This window comes from Chrysochloris asiatica, unplaced genomic scaffold (assembly GCF_000296735.1).
Source record: "Chrysochloris asiatica unplaced genomic scaffold, ChrAsi1.0 scaffold00329, whole genome shotgun sequence".
In the NCBI taxonomy this organism is placed as follows: domain Eukaryota; kingdom Metazoa; phylum Chordata; class Mammalia; order Afrosoricida; family Chrysochloridae; genus Chrysochloris; species Chrysochloris asiatica.
In genome coordinates, this window is record NW_006408847.1 from 2,922,590 (window position 1) to 2,946,240 (window position 23,651).

Below are 23,651 nucleotides of genomic sequence, written 5' to 3' on the forward strand. Positions count from 1 at the left end.
AGCTGTATTCAGTGAATGGTTGTCAAATGAGAGTTGTGATTTGGCTCTCTGAATTCTCTGCGAGTCAAAGGGGCATTGAGACGGGGAAAGAGAATGCTTAATTGTTGTTGTTGTTGTTGTTGTTAGGTGCCATCGAGTTGGTACTGACTCATAAAGACCCTATGCACAACAGAACGAAACACTGCCCAGTCCTGGGCTAACCTCACAATTATTGCCCCACTTGAGTCCATTGATGCTCCCACTTTGCCAGTCCCTTTCACTGGGGGTCTTCCTCTTTTACTCTGACCCTCCACCTAACCAAACATGATATCCTGCTCTAGCAACTTGTACCTCCTGACAATATGTCCAAAGTATGAGAGACAAAGTTTGGCCATTCTGGCCTCCAAGGAGCACTCTGGCTGCACTTCTTCCAACACAGATTTGTTGGTTCTGTTGGCAGCCCATGGCACTTTCAATATTCTCCTCCAACACCATAACTCAAAAGCACAGTAAATATGCTTTACATTTAAGAATGCTTAAATACAAGGTTTGAAATGCAGGAAAAACTAATTTTAAATCCATATGTTTAAGTCTAGCACATTTTAAAAAGTGCTTCCTTGCTTGTTTATTCCTCCCTTCATTCAATCTTTCAAGCTATGTTTATTGAGTCCTGCTGTTTACTCTCAGATGGTGGTATACTTACACGTGACCATGTATGATCTGTTTCAGGGTTTCTGGATATATAAGGGCATTCACATTTTACCCCACATTCATATGTTCCACTTGCCTCTCTTGGTACTTTCCAGTAACTACTGCTTGTACATGTTATGTCTTATAAACCATTTCTCATGAATCAGAATTACAGTATGCTACCAAACTCAATCATTTATTTGAACTTTTTTACTTGTAGGTTGAATCATTGGACAATGCCACCCACTTTATGGATACTCTGCACCTTGGGGTCCATAATCAGTCTATCCAATGAAAAGTCCCTTGATCAAGCTTTTCTGTCTTGTGACCCCAAAGGCATCTGCAATGGCTCCTCCAGATCATTAAAGTCCATTCCCTTGGGGCTCACAGCAGCTGTGAAAAGCCTGGACCTGTCCAACAACGAGATTGCATATGTCGGCAACACTGACCTGCTGTTGTGTGTGAACCTTCAAGTTCTTATTCTGAAGTACAGTAGAATTAATAAAATAGATGAAGATGCCTTTTCCTCCCTTGGAAATCTTGAACATTTGGACTTATCCTATAATTACTTATCTAATTTATTACCTTCCTGGTTCAGGCCCCTTTCTTCTTTGAGAGTCTTAAACTTACTGGGAAATAATTACAAAGAACTTGGGGAAACATCTCTTTTTTCTCATCTCACTAATTTGCGAACCTTGAAATTAGGAAGCATTTACATATCTAAAATTCAGAAAAAGGATTTTGTTGGAATAACTTTTCTTGAGCAACTTCAGATAGATGCTTCAAATCTCCAGAGGTATGAGCCAAAAAGCTTGGAGTCTATTCAGAATATAAGTCATCTCATACTTCATCTGAAACAGCCAACTTTACTGCTGGTGATTTTTGTAGATCTTTTAAATTCCTTGGAACATTTCGAACTGAGAGACACTAATTTGCATGCTTTCCATTTTTCAGAACCACCTATAAGTGAAACCAATCCACTGATTAAAAAGTTTACTTTTAGGAATATGGAAGCCTCTGATAAAAGTTTTAATGAAGTTGTGAAACTGTTCAATCATGTCTCTGAATTATCAGAATTAGAGTTTGATGACTGTTCGTATAATGGAGTTGGTGATTTTGACCCATCTGTTACAGATAAAATTAAACATTCTGTTAAAATACAAACATTTATAGTACGGAGATTGACTATTCCAAAGTTTTACTTATTCTATGATTTGAGTACTATATACACACTCACAGGATACGTTAAAAAAATCACAATAGAAAACAGCAAGGTTTTTCTGGTTCCTTGTCTATTTTCACAACATTTAAAATCATTAGAGTACTTAGATCTTAGTGAAAATTTGATGGTTGAAGAATACTTGAAAAATTCAGCCTGTGAGGATGCCTGGCCCTCCCTACAGACCTTAATCTTGAGACAAAATCATCTGACATCCTTAGAAAAAACTGGAGAGTCTTTGCTTACTCTGAAAAACCTGACTAGCCTTGATATCAGTAAGAATAACTTTCAGTCTATGCCCAAAATGTGTCACTGGCCAGAGAAGATGACATATTTAAACTTATCCAGCACACGAATACATAGTTTAACCCATTGTGTTCCCCAGAGACTAGAAATTTTAGATATCAGCAATAATAATCTCAATTCATTTTCTTTGATTTTGCCACGACTCAAAGAACTTTATATTTCAAGAAATAAGTTGAAGACTCTACCAGACTCTACCTTCTTACCCATGTTGTTAGTTATGAGAATCAGCAGGAACACAATAAATATGTTCTCTAAGGAGCAATTTGATTCCTTTAAAAAATTAAGGACTTTGGATGTGGGCGGAAATAACTTCATTTGCTCCTGTGAGTTCCTGTCTTTCACTCAGGGGCACCATGCACTGACTGAGGTCCTGATTGGTTGGCCAGAAAACTACCTGTGTGACTCTCCATCCCACGTGCAGGGCCAACGAGTTCAGGACACACGCCTCTCTGTTGCTGAGTGCCACAGGACAGCCCTGGTGTTTGCTGTGTGCTGCGCCCTTCTTGTGTTCATCCTGCTCACTGCGTTTCTGTGCCACCGTTTCCATGGACTCTGGTACATGAAGATGATGTGGGCGTGGCTCCAGGCCAAGAGGAAGCCCAAGAAAGCACCCAACAGGGACATCTGCTATGACGCCTTTGTTTCTTACAGCGAAAGGGATTGCTACTGGGTGGAGAACCTTATGGTCCAGGAGCTGGAGAACTTCGATCCCCCCTTTAAGTTGTGTCTTCATAAGCGGGACTTTGTTCCTGGCAAGTGGATTATTGACAATATTATTGACTCCATTGAAAAGAGTCACAAAACCGTCTTTGTGCTTTCTGAAAACTTTGTGAGGAGTGAGTGGTGTAAATATGAACTGGACTTCTCCCATTTCCGTCTCTTTAATGAGAACAATGATGCTGCCATTCTCATTCTTCTGGAGCCCATTGAGAAGAAAGCCATTCCCCAGCGGTTCTGTAAACTGCGCAAGATCATGAATACCAAAACCTACCTGGAGTGGCCCACAGACGAATCTCAGCAGGAAGGATTTTGGCTAAATTTGAGAGCTGCAATCAAATCCTAGTTTCCTTCATTGAAGGACAGTTGGGTCTTGTTCTGGTCTTTAAAGCGCTAGCTGCAGCTAAGAGGATTCTAACATGACTATGTAAAAACCACATGAATGTATACTGGCATTTGAGGACTGACTAAAACTGTTAGTATTTTATGTGGAATGCTGTTTATAAAAATTGCTACCAGATTGAAAAATGGCTTTCATTTATTTTAATGTTTGGTTTATATTTATTTATTTTTCTTGAAAGCTATTTGATTTCCTCTTCATTTGAAACTTTTGTAACTGATGATTACCTCTTTTTTTCTCCCCAACCAATCATACACTTTGCTTCATCTCAATAATTACACCCCTCTCCCTGTAACAGCAGTTACCCTGTTTCCACCCTGAGGCTTCCCTATTGCGTCTTATATTTCACAAATGGACAAAAGCAAAAATATTTGATGTACACATACAAAACAAAACATATATATATTCATTTAAATGTCCAAAGGGCAAATATTATAAACCAGTCTCCTGCCCGCAGGAACCCAACCTTGCTCATGCTCAGTTCACTGACCTAGAGTCCTCAGCTGCTCTCTTTTTGCCATCACCTCTGACACCATCTCTGCTCTCGCTGTTTTCTGGGTAGGTTTTCATGCTCCCTCATGCTCTTCCTTCTTAATGGTCCTAGGGACCTCTGTTCCTAAAATGAAAGATTAACTACTCCCACATTTAGTTACACATCTTCTACAATTACAGTTGTGACAATTGTGATTAATCCTAATAACTATTACTCACAATTGAATCATAAAATCCTATCAGCATCATCCCCCACCCCCTTTCACCAGATCCATCTAGAAAAGAGGAAAACTATTTAGTGGGGATTCCACCTTATCCCTGTCATTCTGAAACTAAGCACACTCATGAAAGCTTGTAAGCCAGCCACTTTGTGCCTTTAGAACTCTGCATTTTTGGTAGTCATCATCTAAGTTGCCCATCCTTATCATCCTAGTGCACTGAGGAAACAAGCTTGATCCTTGATATGAAGAATCCTTCCATTTCAGTTAGAATTTAAGCAACTGCATCTATAAGTGAAGGCCCAGTTCATCCAATTGTAGCAATGATGCTTTCTCACAGTATCAAATGTCTTTATCTTCATCTGGTTGAGTTCTGGTCAGTTAGCCATCCAAACTAGGTCAAATGTGTACTGTCTGCAAGTTTGGGAGTTCTTGCATGCTTACCCACATTCTTCAGACCAGCTGGTTGCTTCACGCTCAGCTTTAGCCTCCAGTGGCTAGATCTGTGTCCAATGACTCAGGAATTCACATATTCCCTAAACTTCAGACCAGCCAGTCCTTCTTATTAACACACCATCTCAAGGTCAACGGGTATCAGTGGAACATGGCCAAACTCAGCCCATGTCTTCATTGCTACATTTCCTCCACTTCCACTCACAAGTAGACCAGGGTGGTCTTCAGCAAGCATACCAGACTGCTCCTGGGTTCCCTTTGAGTTTCACTATTAGAAGGGGGTTTTCCCTAATGCGCTAACTTGAAAAATGACTTTCAATTTTTCTTTATCCTTTAAGATGGTTATGATCAATAAGTCCATTATTGGTGTCTGAGTTATCTATTTGTTGTTGTTTGTGAAGTGCCGTTGAGTTGATTCCAACCCATAGTGACCCTGTATAGGGTTTCCGAGGAGCAGGTGGTGAGCTTGAACCGCCAACCTTGCAGTTCAAACGGCTTTGCAGTCTAGCACATTAACCCACAGTGCCACACCAGTACTCCTGAGTTATCTATGTTGTTGTTGTTAAGTGCCGTCGAGTCGGTTCCGACCCATAGTGACCCTGCACAGGGTTTCTGAGGCTGTAAATCTTTAAGGGAGCAGAAAGCCTCATCTTTCTCCCATGGAGCAGCTGGTAGTTTCGAACTGCTGACCTTGAGGTTCGCAGGCCGATTCGTAACCACTATGCTACCAGAGCTTCTTGAATTATCTATAGCATTGGCTTATTTATCAGAAAAGGAATGAGCTGAGAATTTGAAATCAGAGCCAAATAAGGAGGCAGCCAGCTCTCTGCAAAGAGGCTCTTTCACATCCACTTGAGAGTGCTTTCTCTCCCTCATCCACTGACCTTACATACTAGGCCATCAATGACCATACCTTCTAAGCCACTGCTCTAAAGAGCAAGAAGGCAAAATGTTGGGGACACTCAGCCAAACTTGTTGCTATTCCTAGAAGGATGTTCTACTCATTCCCATTAAATAAGCCCTTGTTGTTGCTGTAATGTGCCATCAAGTCAGTTCCGACTATAGTGACCCTATATAGGGTTTCTGATAAGCTGCTGGTGAGTTTGAACAACTAACCTTGTGATTAGCAGTCCAGTCCTTATCCTATAGTGCCATACCAGGATTCCATAGGAGAGGGCCTTAGAGGGTGTATTTTCCTGTAAATAAGGTCTGTCTTTTAATGAGACGGATTGACACAGTAGTGGAAGCAATGGGCTCAAACTAATAAATTGTGAGGATGATGCAGGACCGGACAGTATTTCATTCCTTTGTACATAGGGCCACTATGCTGCTATGAGTTGGAACTGCCTCAAGGGTGTTTAACAACAGCTGTTATTTTAGTTATTTCAGCTGTCTCTTGGTTATTTGTTAGGTTCTTCAGCCAGAATTCTTGAGAGAAGGTGTTGTTTAGTTGTTGTTAAGTGCCCTTGAGTCAGTTCCAACTCATAGCAACCTGTATAGGGTTTCCAAAGAGTAATTGGTATGCACCTCTGACTTTTTGTTCAGTTCAGAGCTTATCCTATAGTGTCATACTAGGACTCTTGGAAGAAGGTACATAACACAAGATACAGTCAATTGTATCTTTACACTAAAAAAATACAATTATTAGTGTAAATAAAATTTTTATTTTGTGGAAGTTGGAAAGACGTCTCTCTCATCCATGACTCCCCTCTTCCTTGTAGTTTACTGATTCAAATTATTGTCTTATTTCTCCTTATTTGACTTTCAATCCCTGCCTTGTAGCCTGTCTCTCCTGCATTTTGTTGCTTGTTTTCCCTTTTTGCAAAGGCTTATTTCTAATTCTCAAAAAATCTTTTTTTGTTTTCCCATCTAAATATTAAAAATAAAAAAAAGTATATGTGAGCTATATAGATATTTAAGCAAGATGGGGTTGCCCTGAGTCACAATTAAGTTGACCACAAATAACAACCAATGTACCTGGAGTTTCCTCATAATGATTCAGAAAATTGCTTAATGCACAATGATTTAAAATGATAGTTACCACCATTACATAAATTAATTGTATAGTCTAGATTGAGTAATACATTAAGCACAAATGCAGTGTTCCTTGTCAAGAGTTGTTTACAAATTCTGTGCCCTTTTCTTCTTAATCTGGGAGCCACGTATGAAAGGAAATGTACCTACTGCTTTCTGCTCTCTTCTCTGCCTGCAGGGATTGTATAAGTGTGGTAATTCTATATGATAAGCACTGGACTGTGAATCATGAGGTGGGCAGTTTAAGGCCACCAGCTACTTAGTTGGAGAAAGATGAGGCTTTCTGTTCTCGCCAAATAAACCTTATGCAGGGTCACTATGAGTTGGAACCAACTCATGGCAGGCACTTAACAACAACAACAACAACTGGGATTTTGCAGTTATCAGGACTCTGAATTCAAAAAGTCCTGAGTTAGTAGATGCATAACAGGTGCAAGTCACTGTGCCTGACCTAAATGTTTTCTTGCCCTTAAAATGGGGATCCTGGTGTGGCTCTGGAGGATGAACACTGGGCCACAAGATTGGTTTGAACTGCAAGGAAGGTCAGCATTTCAAACTTACCAGGCACTTCTCAGAAACCCTATATAAGGTCACTCACTATGAGTCAGAACTGACTTGACGACACTTAACAACAACATTTATACTTCATAGGATAGTGAGAGTCTGAATACCGTAAGGTAATTACACCTCTAAGCACACACCATTGGTTACCATTCGCTGTGGAGGGATCAGGAATGAAAGAGTACCAAGCCTATTATTAGAAACCATAAGTGTGGGTGGAAGTGGAAGGGATGCCTGTAATAGATGCTATAATGCTATTATTACGATTATTATTTTCCAAGAAGTGACTCCTATATATACTATGTTTTTTCTGTATATAAATACTGGGAGATACATAGGGACCCTGTTCACAGAAAAATACTCCATAGAGTTAAGTTTGTTAAGTGTGAAAAAGGAAGTTTGTTAGGACTTTGGTCCTTGAGAAACACACACATGTATACATACACATACTTGCTGGAGGGTGTTAGAGAAGACACAGTAGCCAGCCTAAGGAAAAATGGACAAACTCAGGTGAAGGAAACCTGAAATTGGGGAAATATGTAGGCCACAAATCAAAACCATGAGTAGACTTTTTGCTTTACTTCTCTGTTACTGTATTAAACACAATGTCAAATAAAAAAGTCTGACAAATTGAATGGAAATATACAACAATTGTAGTGGCTATGAACCAGGCTGTGAACCTCAAGGTCAGTAGTTCAAAACCACTAGCTGTTCCATGGGAGAAAGATGAGGTTTTCTGATCCTATAAAGATTTACAGCCACGGAAACCCTGTACAGGGTTGCTATGAGTTGCAACCGACTCCATGGCCCATAACCACCAACATACAATAGCTTTATGGTTAATTGACAGATCTAAATTTTTATTTCTTCAAGAGTTTATTTTTTTCTCATTGCAAATGTTAAACACGTTCACTGAAGTCATTTTAGAAAAGAGATAAGAGAGAAAATAAAATAAGAATCAGCTCTTATCCCACTACCTCGAGATGACTACTGGTAACCTTTTTTACTATATAAATAGATGTATTGCTGTACAAAGTTGGAATTGGCTTATACATTCAGAAGCGTAAGGAAAACGGCATCTTCATATTTTTCTGAGCTTGTTTAGTGATGATCTGACATTTCTGACCTCAGGGTCATTTGGAATCCCATGGAGATATCCACTGGCTTACTTGCTCAGATTTTTAATCTCATGGAGCTGTCTGTATAAGGTAAGTAGAAATACATCCAAGATCAGTTTAAGGGCTCCTTACATAGAAGAAAAATGAATTTGTGTTTAGTACTCTTTATCCAACTGGGGGGTTTTCTATAGTTAATAGATTTTAAACTCAAGAATCTTGTTTTATCTCCTTAACCTCTGCACATGCCTGGTGTGTAGTAAGTATAGGATTGTTGAAATCTTTGCTGAGTAGATAAATAAACCAGGGTTAAACCTTCTAGTATGCATAATCTGGATGATGATACTGAAGTACTGGTCAGTTTCAAGAAGGAACGTAACCACTAGAAATCTTAAAGTTAGTTACCTTCATTACAACTATTCTGGAACTTGGGACAACATTAAGTATATTGCTCACATTTTCAAAACAAAAATAATAGCCAATGTGTGTCCTTTCTACTTCATATGAAATTGCATAGTGAACTATTTAACTAATGGTCAATTCTTCAAAATGAATTCATTTCAGGAATCCAATATATCATTATTGGGTTAATTCTTGCTGATTAGTCTTCCTCATCCCCTCCTTTCTTTTGACTCATATTTATTGAGTGCTTACTATGTTCAAGGCACTGTTCTAAGTGCTTTGGAAACAGTAGAGAACAAAATAGACAAAATTTATGAAGCTTACTAATATAGTGGGTAGCCACTGCCATGGAGTTGGTTCCGACTCAGCGACCACAAATTGTATGTATAACATATGATTTCAGATGTTGATGAAGTGTTATGAAAAAAAATAAAAGCAGACTAAGGGATACATAGAATCACTATACTAAAATGAAATGGTTGATGTTCTACCATTTCAAGAGGTAGCATACGATCAAGAGCCTATGATACGAAAGAAGAAGTCCAAGGTACACTGAAGGCATTGGCAAAGAACAAGGTTCTGGGAATTGATGGAATACAATTGAAATCTTTGAACAAACTGATGCAACACTGGGGGCACTCACTTATCTATGCCAAGAAATTTGGAAGACCGCCTGTCCAAGTGATTGGAAGAGATCCATATTTGTGCCCATTCCAAGAAAGTGACCCAATGGAATGTGGAAATCATTGGAAAATATCATTAATATTGCATACAAGTAAAATTTTGGTAAAGATAATTTAAAAACAGCTGCAACAGTACACTGACAGGGAACTGCCAGAGGTTCAAGCCGGATTCAGAATAGGATGTGGAACCAGGGATATTGTTGACGTCAGATGGATTTTGGCTGAAAGCAGAGAATAACAGCAAGATGTTTACTTGTGCTTTATTGACTATGCAAAGACATTCAGTGATAAGGATCAGGACAAGCCAGTGCCAACATTGTGGAGAATGAGTATTCTTGAAAACTTAATTGTGCTCATAAAGAACTTGTGCACAGACCAAGAGGCAATTGTTAGAACAGAACAAGGGGACACTGAATGGTTTAAAATCAGGAAAGGTATGTGCCAGGGTTGTATTCTTTCATCATATTTATTCAATGTGCATGTTGAGCAAATAATCCAAGAATCTGGGTTATATGAAGAAGAACTTGGCATCAGAATTGAAGGGAGACTCACTAACAACCTGTGATATATGCATATGACATAACCTTGCTTGCTGAACGTGAATAGGGCTTAAAATACCTACTGATGAAGATCAGAACCACAGTCTTCAGTATGGTTGCACCTCAATGTAAAGAAGACAAAACCCTACACCACTGGACCAATAAATAGCATCATGGTAAATGGAGAAAAGAACGAAGTTGTCAAATACTTCATTTTACTTGGATCCACCATCAACACTCATGAAAGCAGCAGTCAAGTAATGGAATGATGTATTGTATTAGGCAAATCTGCTGCACAAGACTTATTTAAAGTGTTCAAGAACAAAGATTTCAATTTGAAAAGTGTGCCTGATCCAAGCCATGGTATTTTTGGTAGCCTCGTATGCATGTGAAAAATTGAACAATAAATAAGGAAAACAGTAGTATAATTGATGCATATGAGTTATGGTGTTCTGGACTGCCAGAAGAACAAATTTGTGTTGGAAGAAGTACAACCAGAATGCTCCTTAGAAGCAAAGATGGCCAAACTTCGTCTCTCATACTTCAGACATCTTATCAGGAGAGACCAGTCCCTGAAGAAGGACAGCATGTTGGCTAAAGTGCAGGGCCAGCAAAATAGAGGGATAACCCCAATGAGATGATTGACACAGTGGCCGCAGCAATGGACTGAAGTATAGCAGAAATTGTGAGGATGCTGCAGGACTGGGCGATGTTTTGTTGTTGTACATAGGGTAGCTATGGATTCGTATTGACTCGATGGTACCCAACAACAAAGCAATAGAATGTGTGTGTGTGTGAACAGGATGGTACAAGAGACTAGAGAGATTCTGTCCATTGTGGGATGAGGTTAGTGCATATAGAAGCTCCAGGAAATCCAGTGCAACACTGGCCCACTGAGGGATCCATCGCACATGGTACCTACCATGTGCTTAAATTGTCACCTGGTGCCAAGCACACAGAACACAAAAGATGGTACCTTTAACCATACATTACTTAGTAACTTCTATCTACTTCTTTGAAAATGTTGAGCTAAAGAGAAGATTTTTGAACAACCAGTTGCAGTTCCAATCATGGTGACCTCATTGTGACGAAGTATAACTGTGTGCCACATGGTTTGCAATGGTTGTGATCTTCTGTTGCCTTTCTTCTGAGATGCCTTTGCAAGGATTTTAATCACCAACATTTCATTTAAAGGCCAAGCACTTAACCATTTGCATCAACCTATTAAATATAGCTATAGAGTCTTGGTGTGGCACTGTAGAATCAGCACTGGATTGCTAACCACAAGGTTGGCAGTTCAAACCTACTGGTTACTCCTTGGAAACTCTATATAGGGTCACTGTGAGTCAGAACTGACTCAACGGCACTTAGCAACATTAAGTATAACTAAATATTGTATGTGAGTAGTAATTTGAGATGCGTGGTGGGTAATAAAATGTGTTGCAAGCATGGGTTAGAAAACAAATGGGAAATATGAAAAAACAACAACAGCAACAACACACTTTGCTTATTCTATTGTTCAGCTTCTCTTCTAATTTCTGTCCACATAGACATGTTGCTTTAAGTATACCACCAAATTATTCAGTTTCTGGTCTCTTGGGGTTGCTGCAAAAATAAAAGAATATTAAGTATAGAGTCAAAGATTTTAAAATATCCCAACATGCAATGCATTGCTTCTGGGGTTACGTCTGCAGTGCTATTCCAGTCCCAGCGAATAGTTAATGCCTTGAACTATTCCTATCACCACAGGTTGCCATGCTACCAAATAACGAAGCCAATCCAGGATCTGTCCATACAGAAAATGTGTGCGCTCCCAGCTAAATCTCAGTTAAGGAAGCTGTACTATTTATACCCAAAGAGCAGACATTTTCATAAATAGCAATTGCAAACAGAAGAAACGTAGAATAAATAGGTGTTCTCATTCTTGTTAATTGTTATTCATTCCATGATTTTTATAAATATAAACTTATTCCAAAAATATCTTTACAATCAAATGACAAAATATAAAGCAGTTATAAAAGGCAAAGACCACTCACTGAAAGAAAGAGGAGAAGGGAAATGACTATATTGAAAAACCAAGGATAATGGAAATTAAGAACAAAACTTAATTCTGGACTTTTCTGCAGTGCGTTCACCAGAGAAAACACACTGGATAATAAAAGGAATCACACCAGTTCAAAAGTTAAGGAACATGTTTTCCTGGTAAAGACCTTTGGAATATTATGCTTGTTGTTAAGTGCTGTCCAGTTGGTTCTGACTCATAAAAACCCTGTATAGGAGTGACTGGTAGGTTTAGACCGCCGACCTTCTGATAAGTAGTCCAGTGCTTATCCTACATTGCTACACCAGTACTACTGTTAACGATCTTTGAAAAACTCTGCTTAGGGAATTTAATGATATCAATTTCATAAGCATAAAAGCAGATATTTTGCATATAGCTTTTTCTTAAACTATATCCTAGTAAAAAGTGTATCATTTTTATTTTCTCAAATGTAGTTTTCTCGAGAATATATGAAGACGCCAACTGCCCTTTGTTATTTATACTGTTATGTAAGGGACATTTCTGATCATTGTAAGCACCAAGATTTAAATACTTTGTAAGTAAACTATTAATCAAAACCTGTTCTGGGCCCACCTCCTTATACCGGAAGGGAAAGTCAGGGACGATGGATGACAAAGGAGGAGGCCGGTGCATCGTCTTCCTTTAGCTTTATTGTACTGGAGCTGCTCTGACTCACCAAGAAATACCAAGCCTGGAGATGTAGCTGGTGCTGCCCACTTCTCTGAATCTTACCCAAGAGTCTTTCCTTTGATTTGCAGTGCTCAAAGATGAAGGTGTCCTGTAAATTCAGGATTGGTGAATAGTGGGGGTGGGGTGGGGGGACATGGAACAAGGAAGACTAAAATCTAAGTGACTGTTACTCAAAGTCCAGAAAGGCTAACTCATTGAAAAGAGCAAGTACTTAGAAGATTGGTGCCTACTTCTTCTACTTACGGGGGCTACATTTTAATCCCATTACCCCTTAGAAGAACTATACTAAGGTTTTGGGACTGTGGGTTTCATGACTAAGGCTTTTTAGTCAGCTCTGGAAAGGGCTATTACTTTCTTGTGACTTTAATGAGATTTGAGTTTATTCAGCTAGGGATCCGTAGTGCCTATAAAAATCCTCATTGCTGCCATGGGCTGACCAGGATTGTAGGTATTTATTTCCTTTTAATATTGTTCCCACTAAGTTTTAGCATAAGAGAAGAAGAGGAATGGTAAGAAATTTTAAAAGCCAATATCCTGGAGGTGAGGGGAGAGGGGGAATCATACTTACCTCTGCAAATAATAAAAGTTGTCATTGTTAAGTTCTGTCGAGTCAATTCTGACTCATGGCTACTCTGTATAGAGTTCCCAAGGAGCAGCTGGTGGATTTAATCACCGACCTTGCAGTTCAAACTGACCTTATGGTCCAGTGCATTATTCCACAATTACAAAAATAATTTTTTATGCTCTACTTCACATTCAAGTTGGCAAATCTACCAGCTGCTCTCTGAAATCCTATACAGGGTCTCTTCTATGCGTTGGAACCGACTTGATGGCACTTAACAACAACAATGGTTCATATTTGGGGCTTTAAAATCTTCAATTCCAATCTATTTATTTATCAGCCCAGCCACCCATTCATCATTCTATCGATTTATCATGTTGTTTCATCTGCTTATCTATCTTTTACAGTATCCCATTACTATATCTGTACAGTCCTTGCGTGGTGCTATAAGATACGCACTGGACAGCTAACCACAGGTTGTTGTTGTTGTTAAGTGCTGTCGAGTCGGTTCCTACCCATAGCAACCTTGTATAGGGTCTCCAAGGAGCGACTAGTGAGCTTGAACTGCCGACCTTGCGATTCAAGTGACTTTGCAGTCCAGTGCATTAACCCACAGTGCCACACCAGGTTAGCTCCTCAAAACCCTATGCAGGTTGACTATGAGTTGGAGTTGACTCGATGGTGCTTAAAAACAATAGCATACCTTTACAATGGAAAATATGGACAATAAAGAATGGACTATATCTTCTTTGCCATTTAATTCCTCAATCAAAATACTAATACAGACACAGAGGAGAAAAGAAACCAGTAAAAATTGTTTTGCAATAGGTGGTATGGGGAAACAAAATTTTCTGCTGTAATTACACAAAGATAATGAAAAGTTCAGACTAAAGAATATATTATCAGAAACATTGGAGAAAATCTAATTTTTTACAAAAGGATACGGGTTACTGATCATCCTCTTCAAATCAACTTTCTCTTTGCAGTAAGGGCAAGTCTGCTTTTTACCAACAATACACCAGCCTCGGATGCAGAATTCATGAAAGCTTAAGCATTTTGTTAGGGAAGCTTCTAGATACTAAAGAGCAATGCCTGGTTCCTGATGACGTGGAAATAATCCCATCTGCATGCTGTAGTTGTGGAGGGTGAGGATGGCTGTCCAGTATGACTTGATTATGCACATCTCTTTTTTAGGGAGATTACTGGCACTGTAGGAGAAGCACTGGGCTGCTAGCCTCAAGGTTGGTGGTTCAAACCCACCAACTGTTCTTTGGAAACCCTATATAGGGAGGGCTTCATTCTTCTTGGATCAACTATCAACAGTCATGGAAGCAGCAGTCAAGAAATCAAACGATGTATTGCATTAGGCACATCTGCGGCACAAGACCTTTTTAAAGTGTTGAATAGCAAAGATCTCGGCTTGAGGACTAAGGCCAGGCCATGGTATTTTCAATAACCTCATATGCATGCGAAAGCTGTACAGTGAATAAGGAAGACCGTAGAAGAATTGATGCTTTTGAGTTGTGATGTTGGAGGAGAATATTGAAAGTGCTGTGGGCTGCCAAAAGATCCAACAGATCTGTTTTGGAAGTAGTGCAGCCAGAGTGCTCCTCTTAATAGAGTGTGTATTATACTGCATTGTGTCTTTTGAGTACTTAAAGATCTCTCTCTAGAGCATATATTTCTTGTAGGCAGAGTCCTCAACATCCATAGCAGTGACAAATATTTATTAAATTTATCTGAATATTTATTGATTTATTTGAATGACTCACTGAACATTGATTATATTTTGGAAATAGATGCTAGTGGAGGTCAGTATCTTTTAACAACCCCTAAAACCAAACCCAGGACTCCTGGTGTGGCACTGTGGGCTAATGCATCAGACTGCAAAGTGGTTTGAACTGCAAGATTGATGGTTCAAGCTCACCTGCTGCTCCTTAGAAACCCTACACAGGGTCGCTATGGGTCAGAATTGACTCAATGGCACTTAACAACAAAACCAAACCCACTGCTGTGGAGTTAACCCCGTGTGTTACAGAGTAGAAGTGTCCCATAGAGTTTTCTTATAGAAGCAGACTTGCAGACCTTTTCTCAATAGTGACACTGGGTGGGTTCAAACCACCAAGCTTTAGGTTAGTAGCCAAGAGCAAATCCATTATGCCAACCAGGGACCTGTGTCCTTTACCAGGTTCTTCAGTAATTTAGATTTGGACAAAGTGATTAATGAAGTATAATGAGATCTGTTATAGAGATTTACTTCTAAGGTTCATGATCCCAATGTGAGTTTTGTGGCCAGGATCACATGATCTTCTGACTGGCCTGCTACATACTCTGGTAGGTCGCTCACTATTAAGTGTAGTATCCTGGAGGTATAGCCAAGTCAGGGTCAGGTCTCTAATTTCTCAATATGAGATTTGTGTGCAATGAAGCGTGTCCACATTTTAGGTTCTTGGAATTGTGTCACTTTTGCAAGATGCTTGGAATAATATGAAGTAGTGGTGTATTATAACAAAGATTTGTCTCCCAAACCCACATAGACTTCCTTTAAATGGGGTGGAATACAGCCCCCCGCCTTCTAGATAGGTATAGCTTGTCTGAGGCATGGAACCAGTATTGACAAGTCCACCTCCTCTCTAATACTTCCATGGCCTCTCAAACACCTCCTTTCATCCTTTCAATGCTGCAAAGCCTCCACGCTGGCAGAACTGCCCGCTCCTGGTTACTATGACTCATGGTTGCTCCCTTCTCACTCAGATGACTCATGTCCAAATGGACCATTAATAATACTTCCTGTAAAGCAAATTTAAAGGCAACTACATTGAAAATTACATATGCACACATGTACAACAATCCCTAAGGGCTTTTCAAGGTGGAAAGAGAAAATATTTCCACTTGCAAATGGCAGAAAGGGCTCTGTTCCAAAAATTTAAAAAGTAAGTCAGATTTAAAAATAGAGCTAGTCTTGGAAAATGTCTGCTAAGAAGGGTAGATTTGGGGGGAAATGAATCACACTGAAAATCCACCATAGTCTTCCATATGGGATATTTGTGTGTGTGTTTCTTCCCTTAATATTTTAAGGCTGAAATGTTCAAGTAAGAGCTCTAAGTACAGTTCAGATGCATTTGGTCCAGTTTTGACTCTTAGGATTAAATATGTGGAAACTCTCCAGTTGAAATAGAATTGAATCATAGGCACTGTGCAGCTCATGTATTGCAGATTGAGTTAAGTGGGTTTCAGAGGAAGAAGACAGGATGGTTTAACCACCATATAATGCCAGAGATTTGAACTGATTGGCCACATAAATTGAAATAAAGATAAAGGAGAAATAATGTGGGGTTTTTTTTTTTTTTTCCATTTATAAAAGGATTAAACCAAGTTTAATCTCCATAGCTACATGCTAGGTGCAGGGCCAGGCTGCTTTGTGTTCAGGGGTTTTGGACCCAATATCTTCCAGCACAGATCTTCTTCAGAGGTTACTGGAGTTTCCAGAGAACGCTGGTTTCCAGATTGGAGTTTACCTGGTACCTACCACCTAAAGGATTCAAGTCAGTAGGTTGCTATTTTGGGAAGAACTTATAGCAGACAGATCAAATGGTTCCCTGGTACTTGGGTCCCTTTCTTACATGGTAATATCTGTAGCATTATCCCCTTTTCAAGACCACACTGGTAAAAAGGCTTGATTTTCTTTTTCTGGATGTACCCACTATTACTACCAGAAAGTTCCTAGCATTACTCCTAGGAAAAGCACACTTGCGTTTCTTGGTCCGGTGGGATTCACACACGGGGCTCCACCTGGATAGGCCTGAGTTCTTCCCAGCACTTGAGCCTGCACTTTTTTCTTCACCTCCAACCAAACCCCTCCTCTCCATAGTTCTTCTTGGCTCTCTGTTCCCTTATGGCTGTGGCTAATCTTTCTTGCCAGCATTCTGCTCAGATGTTATTGCCTTCTGTCCATGTGCTGTTGAGTCCTCTTTAAAACAAGGAGTACCCGAGGAGGTTGTTGTAAAGTGCCTTCAAGTCAGTTCCAACTCACAGCAACCCTGTATAGGGTTTCTGAGGCTGTAAATCTTTGCGGGAGCAGATACCCTCATCTTCCTCCTGTGGATCAGCTGGGGGACTCGAACCGTTGACATTCTGGTTAGCAATCCAGTGCTTAGGCTACAGAGACACCACATTCTCTACTGGAGGAGGAACGTCACTTTAATTAGCAGTTCATTTTTCAGCAGGGATATTCAGAATGCCTCAAAGAGACCTATGGGCTAGTGGATGAAGGCCTAGGATTTCAGGACTGGAGGTAACAAGACAGAGGGGAGGAGTAAGAAGGAAGAAAGGATGGGAGAAGGGTGATGAAATGGTCTTCCCTGATTTGTCATATCCCACTTACAACCCAGATCATTTGAAAATTGTCTCCCAATATTGGCTTGATCAAGGTCAAGTGGTTTCCCGTGAAAAGGATACATATGATTACATGAAAGCTGGTAGGTGTTTTCAATGAGTCCTTCTTCATCTAGGTCCACAATGATCTTCTGCCCACAGACAGCACAGATATTGTCTGACAAACTCCTGGAGGGCATCCCGCTGATGCTGTAGAACTGTTAGGGAAATGAACACAGCCCAGTTGGGAAGAAGCACACAGACCATTCTCTGAAAGCAGTGAAGCCGTTGCTAGGTGCAGAGCCAGGTGACTCCATTCACTGTCTCTAAGTTGGTTTAGAACTTGAAATACTTCCCCCTGACCCAACAAAAGAACACTGCTACAGTGGGTTGCAGTCTAGTGCTGATCCTACAATGCTACACCAGGAGTCTTACAGTAGTATAAAAATTAACTTATACTCTGGAGAAAAATAATTTGAGCAAACATACAGTTTCTATTGGCTGTAGTCATGCAATCCCAATCATTTCTGAAGTAAATTAAGTCAGCACTTTTCCCTACCCCATTTAGTGGAAGTGTTCCATATATTTGTAGTAGAGTTTGATTTTTCTTGTCATAGTCTGCATTCTGTTCTGGGATACTCTGCCTGACCTCCTAAATTATATATTAAAATATGTATATGCTTTTTTACTCTATGAATTTCTGTGGGTTTTGACAAATGCATGTCATTGTATCTACCATTGTAGTACCATACAGAACAGCCTCATCTCCCTAAATATCCCTGTGTTTCACCTACTCAACCCTTCCCACCTCTCCAAAACTCCTAACAACCATTGATCTTTTTTTTGTCTTCTGCATAGTTACACCTTTTTCAGAATGACTTAACAATGGCTTCATATATAATGTATCTAGACCTGCTAATTTCATTCAGCAATACGCATTCAAGATTCAGCCATGCTTCTGTATGCTCATTTCTTTTTTCGAAGAGTTTTGTAAATAAGGCAGGTACCCTGACTCCTCTCCCAGAGATTCTAATTGGTCAGATGCAAGGCTTAGGCATTGGTATGGGAATGGAGACTTACTCTTCCTTTGTTTCTTCCCTTTCTCAGACATAAGCCTGTGCTCAAATGATGTGAACATTCATACATGAGCATGCATGCATGCACACACACATTCACCAGTCCAAGTCATTGGTGGCCGTGTTGACAGCTTGAGACCTATATAGATAGCTGTGGTCTGTATAGATTTGGTCATTCAAATGAGGATGGTAGAAGATGACAAGAAAGGTTGGGATTAGGTAAGAAGTCTTCAAAAAGTTGGTGCCTTGGTTAGCTTGTCAGATTAAAGCTCTTTCTCCTGGCCCACTGGAGAACAGAACATATACAACTCTTCCTCTTTTGTACATGAGCAAGCACAAGAGACTCTAGGAATTTTCTAAGGGGCATGATTTCTGTTTTATGTTGGGAGAACAGGAACGAAATCTCCTGTGCTCACTTTAAACCTCATAAGGAAGGCAGTTCCATAGATGATACACAGCAGAGGAGTTCTAAGAGGTATACTATAGCATTTCTCTGCAGAAGTTGGACTCTAGGAACATAGTAAGATAAAGTCTAAGTTAGAGGAGAAGGGCAGATTGAGTGCTAATGAATCAAGGTCATATCCACTTAGGCCACCTGTCCCATAAATCAAGAGATACAGGAATAATACAAAAATCACTTTTCTTGACACAGTAGTTTTTCCACTTCATATCCATCCATGGACCAAGAGACTGGTGATGGACAGAAATGTAGAAATCCTGACATGACTAGGCTCTCCTTGACTTAGAAGGTTTTACTAGGATGTATCAGACACAGCTGAATGCTCCTATCATCTGGACTCTATCTAACTAAATGCCTGGTGTGGCTCTGTAGGATAAGCACTGGCCTGCTAACCGCAAGGCAGCAGTTCAAACCCACCAACCGCTCTAAATCAGAAACAACTTGACAACATTTAACAACAACAATTTAGCTAAAAAATTTGTTAATTCTGACTTTTAATTTTAAAAAGTTAACTAACAAAAACACCTTTATGACAGATTTTCTTTTTAAATTCCAGGGAACAATAATCTGGATATATTTATTTAACATACTTTGGTTATCTTCTACTTCTTCAAATACTGTGCAATGATAAATGATCTTCATGTTGAGTACTGGTTGAGTTTGAAATGTTTTAGGTAACACCAACTATTCATTTGATGTATATTAGGCAGAACTATATAAAGGATTTTTGATATTGTTCATCTTTTACTCATTTAAAAAAATTAGCATCTGGAGTTGGAGGAATATGATAATGTAGCAATAGCATGGAGGTGGCATCTGACCTCTAACCTCATAAGAGAGCAGGAGGTGAATCCCCATCAGCGTTAGTCAATGTCCTGGGTGGCCCACCTCGCATGTGAGGTTAGCAGCTGAGCACTTAATCACAGAGCCATCAGAGCTCCTTGAAAAGTGAATGTTATTGTTGTTGTTCAATTCCATCAAGTTGGTTCTGACTCAGAGCAACCCTCTATAGGGTTTCCAAGAAGCAGCTGGTAGGTTTGAATCACTGACCTTGCAGGATAAGCCTTGACCAGGGCCTATCCTACAGTGCCACATCATGACCCCTAGAGATACAGCAAACTGAATGTGCAATGATTAATATTCAGAAATGAAATTTGGGTAACTATTCACTAATGATCAAAAGTGAGTAACTCACCCTAATTTAATTTCTGAATCTTAATTGTATACTTGGTTTGCTGTATTTTTAAAGAGTCTCAAATACCAGTGAAGAGCTTAGGTAGGTCTCATTGAGATAGCTAGTGAGAGTTACAAAGACTGACTAGAAAAGTCATCTCAAGAATTTTACTGTACCACAGATAACTTTGAAATAATTCTCATATTTTATTAAATATAGTGCCCTATCCCATAACCACTATATATCAATAATTAATATATTCTCTAATTAATTAGCAAATAAAATTTTGGATGCAAGAACAGTTCATCGCCCAAGGACTTGGAGAACCACTTGACTATTAAAATGATGTCAAAGGAAAAGATAATCAGCGTATGACTCAAAAACTCACTGCCATCGAGTCAATTCTGACTCACAGTGACCCTGTATAGGGTTTCTGAGGCTATAAATCTTTATGGGAGCAGAAAGCCTCATCTTTCTGAAATTGGGCGCATATATGTCGCATGAGACAAATTCTCACCTTTTACCATCAATGGTTCCAAAGAATGAAGACATCACTTACCCCTATAGTAGAAGCCATGTAATCTGAGCATATCTCAGCAAAGTCTCTCCCCATTATTCCATAGTACAGGCCATAGAACAAGGATACAATGCCAAAATCCATGGAATCTCTAGCCTTGATCCTATTGAAAACAACAATAAAAGATGATAAGAATGTGGTAATAACTTTGAGTTGTGGTGTTGGAGGAGAATATTGAAAGTGCCATGGGCTGCCAAAAGAACCAATAGATCCGTTTTGGAAAAAGGGCAGCCAGAGTGCTCATTGGAGGCCAAGATGGCCAAACTTCGTCCCTCATACTTCAGACATATTGTCAGGAGGAACCAGTTGCTGGAGAAGGATATCATGTTTGGTAAGGTGGAGGGTCAGAGAAAAAGAGGAAGACCCCCAACGAGATGGATTGGCCAAGTGGCAGCATCGATGGACTCAAGCATGGCAACAGTGGTGAGGTTGGGCCAGGATGGGGCAGTGTTTCGTTCTGCTGTGCATAAGGTCGCTATGGATCAGTACTGACTCGATGGCACCGAACAACAACAACAAGGGGTGGTGGAAAGGGCTTGTTGTTAAGTGCTGTTGGGTCGGTTCTGATTCATACTGACCCTGTATGGGGCTTTCAAGGGGTGATTCTGAACTGCTGACATTGTGTTTTAAAGTGACCTTTAGGTCCAGTCCTTACCCTAGGGCTTGGTGTTGTTGTTAGGTGCTGTTGAGTCAGCTCAAAACTATAGGAACCCTATGAACAACAGAATGAAACACTGCTCAGTTCTGGGTCATTTGTCACAACTGCTGTTACACTTGAGCCCATTATTGCTGCCACAATCCAGCTCATTGGGGACTTCCTCTTTTTCGCTGCTCTTCCACTTCACCCAGCATGATGTCCTTCTCCAGGGATTGGTCCTTCCTAATAATATGTCCAAAGTATGACAGATGAAGTCTGGACATCTTGGCTTCTAAGGAGCATTCTGGTTGTAGTTCTTCCAACACAAATTTGTTTGTTCTTCTGGTAGTCCGTGGTACCTTTAATATTCTTCAATATCACAACTCAAATGTATCAATTCTTTTTCCTTATTCATTGTCTAACTCACACATACATATGAGGCTATTGAAAATACCATGGCTTGGGTCCAGTGCACTTTAGTCCTCAAACTGACATCTTGAACACTTTAAAGAGGTCATGTGCAGCGAATTTGCCTAGTGTACTGTCATTTGCTTTCTTGACTGCTGCTTCCATGAGTGTTGATGGTTGATCCCAGCAAAATAAAGTCTTTGACAACTTCAGTCTTTTTTCAATTTATCATGATGTTATTTACTGATCCAGTGGTAAGGATTTTTCTTTTCTTTACATCAAGGTGCAACCCATACCAAAGGCTGAGGTCTTTGATCTTCATCAGTAAATATTTTAAGTCCTCTTCACTTTCAGCAAAGTTGTATCATCTGTATCTCACAAGTGGTTAATGAGCCTTTTTCTAATTCTGATGCTGCATTCTTCTTCATGTAATCCAGTTTCTCAGATTATTTGCTCAGCATACAGATTGAATATGTATGGTAAAAGAATACAACCCTAGCACACACCTTTCCTGATGTAAACCATTCAGTGTCCCCTTGTTCTGTTAGAATGATGGCCTGTTGGTCTATGTACAGTTCAGCTCTAGGGCTAGAGCTCCCAAAATACTTCCTGCCATAGTGCCTACCAGCACCTTGTGAGTAATTTTTTAGGCTATTATTTTTAATTAAAGATTTTTTTAAATTCTCTAAATTCCCCTCAAATTTGACCACTCAGGACTAAGTGGACAAGGAAATTCTTGAGATAGTCTTCAAACATTTCTTAAGACTGTGAGGCTTATAACAGTAGACTCTAGCCAGTGGTTGTCAGGCTTGGCTGTACATGTAAAACCTCGGAAGTGGTAAAAAAAATCTTCATTTTTTAGGCCACATTGGAATTTCTGGGGATGGGACCTGGGCAGCAATATTTTTTCAAGCTCCCCAGACTCTAGGTGTTCCCATGGGCAGCTGCAGTTGACAGTCACTTTAGTAGAGCAATAGCTCTTGGTGACTTGTGTGTTGCTGTGATTCTGGAAGCTATGCCATGGATTTTTAAATACCAGAAGGGTCACTCACAGTGGACAGGTATTAGAAGAGCTTCCAGACAGACACACTAGGAAGAAGGAAAGACGACTACTTCCGAATACTTAGTCACTGAAAACCTTACGAATAGTAGTGAAACACTGTCAGCTAAGAATATTGAATACTGAAACATGATGAAAAGCATGAGAATATTATCAGGTATAGTGTTGGAAGATAAGCCCCTCTGGCTGGAAGACACTCAAAATGTGATTGAGGGAAGAGCTACCTCCTTAAGTAGAGTTGACATTGATGACACGAATGGAGTAAAGTCCTCAGGACCTTTGTTTGCTGTTGGGGAACAACTCAAAATGATGAGAAACAGCTGTAAACATCCATTAATAATCTGAACATGGAATGTATGACGTATGAATCTAGGAAAATTGGAAATTGTAAAAAATGAAATGGAACGCATAAACATTGATACCCTAGGCATTAGTGAGCTGAAATGGACTGGTATTGGCCATTTTTAATGTGACAATCACATGGTTTACTATGCTGGGAATGGCAAATTGAAGAGGAATGGTGTCCCATTCATTATCAAAAAGAGCATATCAAGATCTGTCTTGAAGTACAATGCTTTCTGTGATAGGATAATATCTATTTGCCTACAAGGAAGACAAGTTAATGCCACTATTATTCAAATTTACACACCAACAATTAAAGCAGGGATGATGAAATTGAAGAATTCTACCAACTTCTTCAGTCTGAAACAGATCAAACATGAAATCAAGATAGATGGATGTTGCTGTTGTTGTTAAGTGCCAT

At 39.7% G+C, this 23,651-nt stretch overlaps 2 protein-coding genes across 2 annotated transcripts in view; one reads left to right on the plus strand and one right to left on the minus strand.

The window, feature by feature from the left end:
• Window positions 1-905: 905 nt before the first annotated feature.
• LOC102839428 (toll-like receptor 2-like) lies at window positions 906-3,257 on the plus strand. Its single transcript, XM_006875506.1, has one exon. The coding sequence runs from the start codon at window positions 906-908 to the stop codon at window positions 3,255-3,257; it is 2,352 nt and encodes a 783-aa protein (XP_006875568.1).
• Window positions 3,258-11,504: 8,247 nt separating this feature from the next.
• The window catches only part of RNF175 (ring finger protein 175), a 49,374-nt gene continuing 37,227 nt past the window's right edge, over window positions 11,505-23,651 (minus strand). The window contains exons 2-5 of the mRNA XM_006875508.1: window positions 20,766-20,929; window positions 17,581-17,714; window positions 14,067-14,168; window positions 11,505-11,625 (exon numbers count right to left, since the gene is read on the minus strand). Coding sequence (XP_006875570.1) covers window positions 11,505-11,625; window positions 14,067-14,168; window positions 17,581-17,714; window positions 20,766-20,929 — 521 coding nt within the window. The remainder of the gene's footprint in view (window positions 11,626-14,066; window positions 14,169-17,580; window positions 17,715-20,765; window positions 20,930-23,651) is intronic.

Bases quoted from the DNA above. Each gene is read 5' to 3' on its own strand.
- LOC102839428 (XM_006875506.1), top strand. From the start codon at position 906: ATGCCACCCACTTTATGGATACTCTGCACCTTGGGGTCCATAATCAGT.